Consider the following 976-nt stretch of genomic DNA (forward strand, 5'->3'; position numbering starts at 1 on the left):
TCCCTAGCATGTGGTGTGAGTAGAAGGCCCCCCCCCCCCCCCCTCTGGAAGCGATGTGCGCCTGCTCCCACAGGTACGCGCCTCTGTCTCCACACACCGCACGGGCCCCCTCCTGCCCTCTCCTCAGGAGACGAGTCGCAGCTCTGGCAAGTCGAGAAGCTGCTCGCCGGCCAGGCGCAATCTCGGCGAATCTCGGCGAATCTCGGCGAATCTCGGCGAATCTCGGCGAATCTCGGCGAATCTCGCTCGCCCGGCCAGCTGCATGCGCGCCTCGGCGAGGGCGCCGATTGAGTCCACCGCGTCCTCCACCGACTAGATGCTCCAGCAGGTCGTGGCGGAGGTGAGTGAGGAGGGCGAGGACGGCGAGGACGGCGAAGAAGAGGGCGAGGGCGAGGAGGCACCAGTGCCGGTGGCGGAGGAGGCGGAGGGCTTGCGTCTGCATCTGTCAAGCAACGCCGCCACCGGCTACAAGAATGTGCGGGAGTCCTCTGGCCGCTTCGAAGCGCGGATCTGCCTAGGCGGCTCGGGACGGCAGATCGCCATCGGCCGCTTCGACACGGCAGTGGAGGCGGCGGTGGCGTATGCGCGGAGGGTCGGACAGGCAGAGGAGGCAGGGGTGGAGGCAACCTGTTCACAGCTGCACGCGAGGCCGCACGAGGTGCTTCAGCGGCCGGCCAAGCGCGCGCGGAAGAAGGGCGCAGCAGACGTGGCGGACGCACCGCACCGCACCGCGCGCTCGAGCGACAGCTCCGCCTCCGCCGCGGCCGCCCCTTGTGCCGCCCCCTTCGTCGCCCCGCTCTTCGCTCCCCGCGCCGCTCTCCTCGCTCCCCCTGCCGCGGGCCCGCTGCCTCCGAGCCGCCTCTTCGAGCTCCTGCCCGACGGCCGCACCGTCCACAAGGAGGCGGCCCCCCCCCCATGGGCAGTATCCCGGGTCGGTTTCCGGGGGTATTTCCGTTCCCGTCGGCCTTGGGGGGTC

The 976-nt window shown here is 70.8% G+C and overlaps 1 protein-coding gene across 1 annotated transcript in view; it reads left to right on the forward strand.

Annotated features, from left to right (window-relative positions):
• Positions 1–53: 53 nt before the first annotated feature.
• Positions 54–976, forward strand: part of EMIHUDRAFT_238309 (hypothetical protein) — a gene marked incomplete at both ends in the record, with an annotated part of 1,237 nt that continues 314 nt past the window's right edge. Inside the window, 2 exons of the mRNA XM_005777176.1 lie at positions 54–73; positions 451–706. Of these exons, the coding sequence (XP_005777233.1) occupies positions 54–73; positions 451–706 (276 nt within the window). The remainder of the gene's footprint in view (positions 74–450; positions 707–976) is intronic.

The sequence above is a fragment of the Emiliania huxleyi genome (assembly GCF_000372725.1).
Source record: "Emiliania huxleyi CCMP1516 unplaced genomic scaffold EMIHUscaffold_265, whole genome shotgun sequence".
In the NCBI taxonomy this organism is placed as follows: Eukaryota; Haptophyta; order Isochrysidales; family Noelaerhabdaceae; genus Emiliania; species Emiliania huxleyi.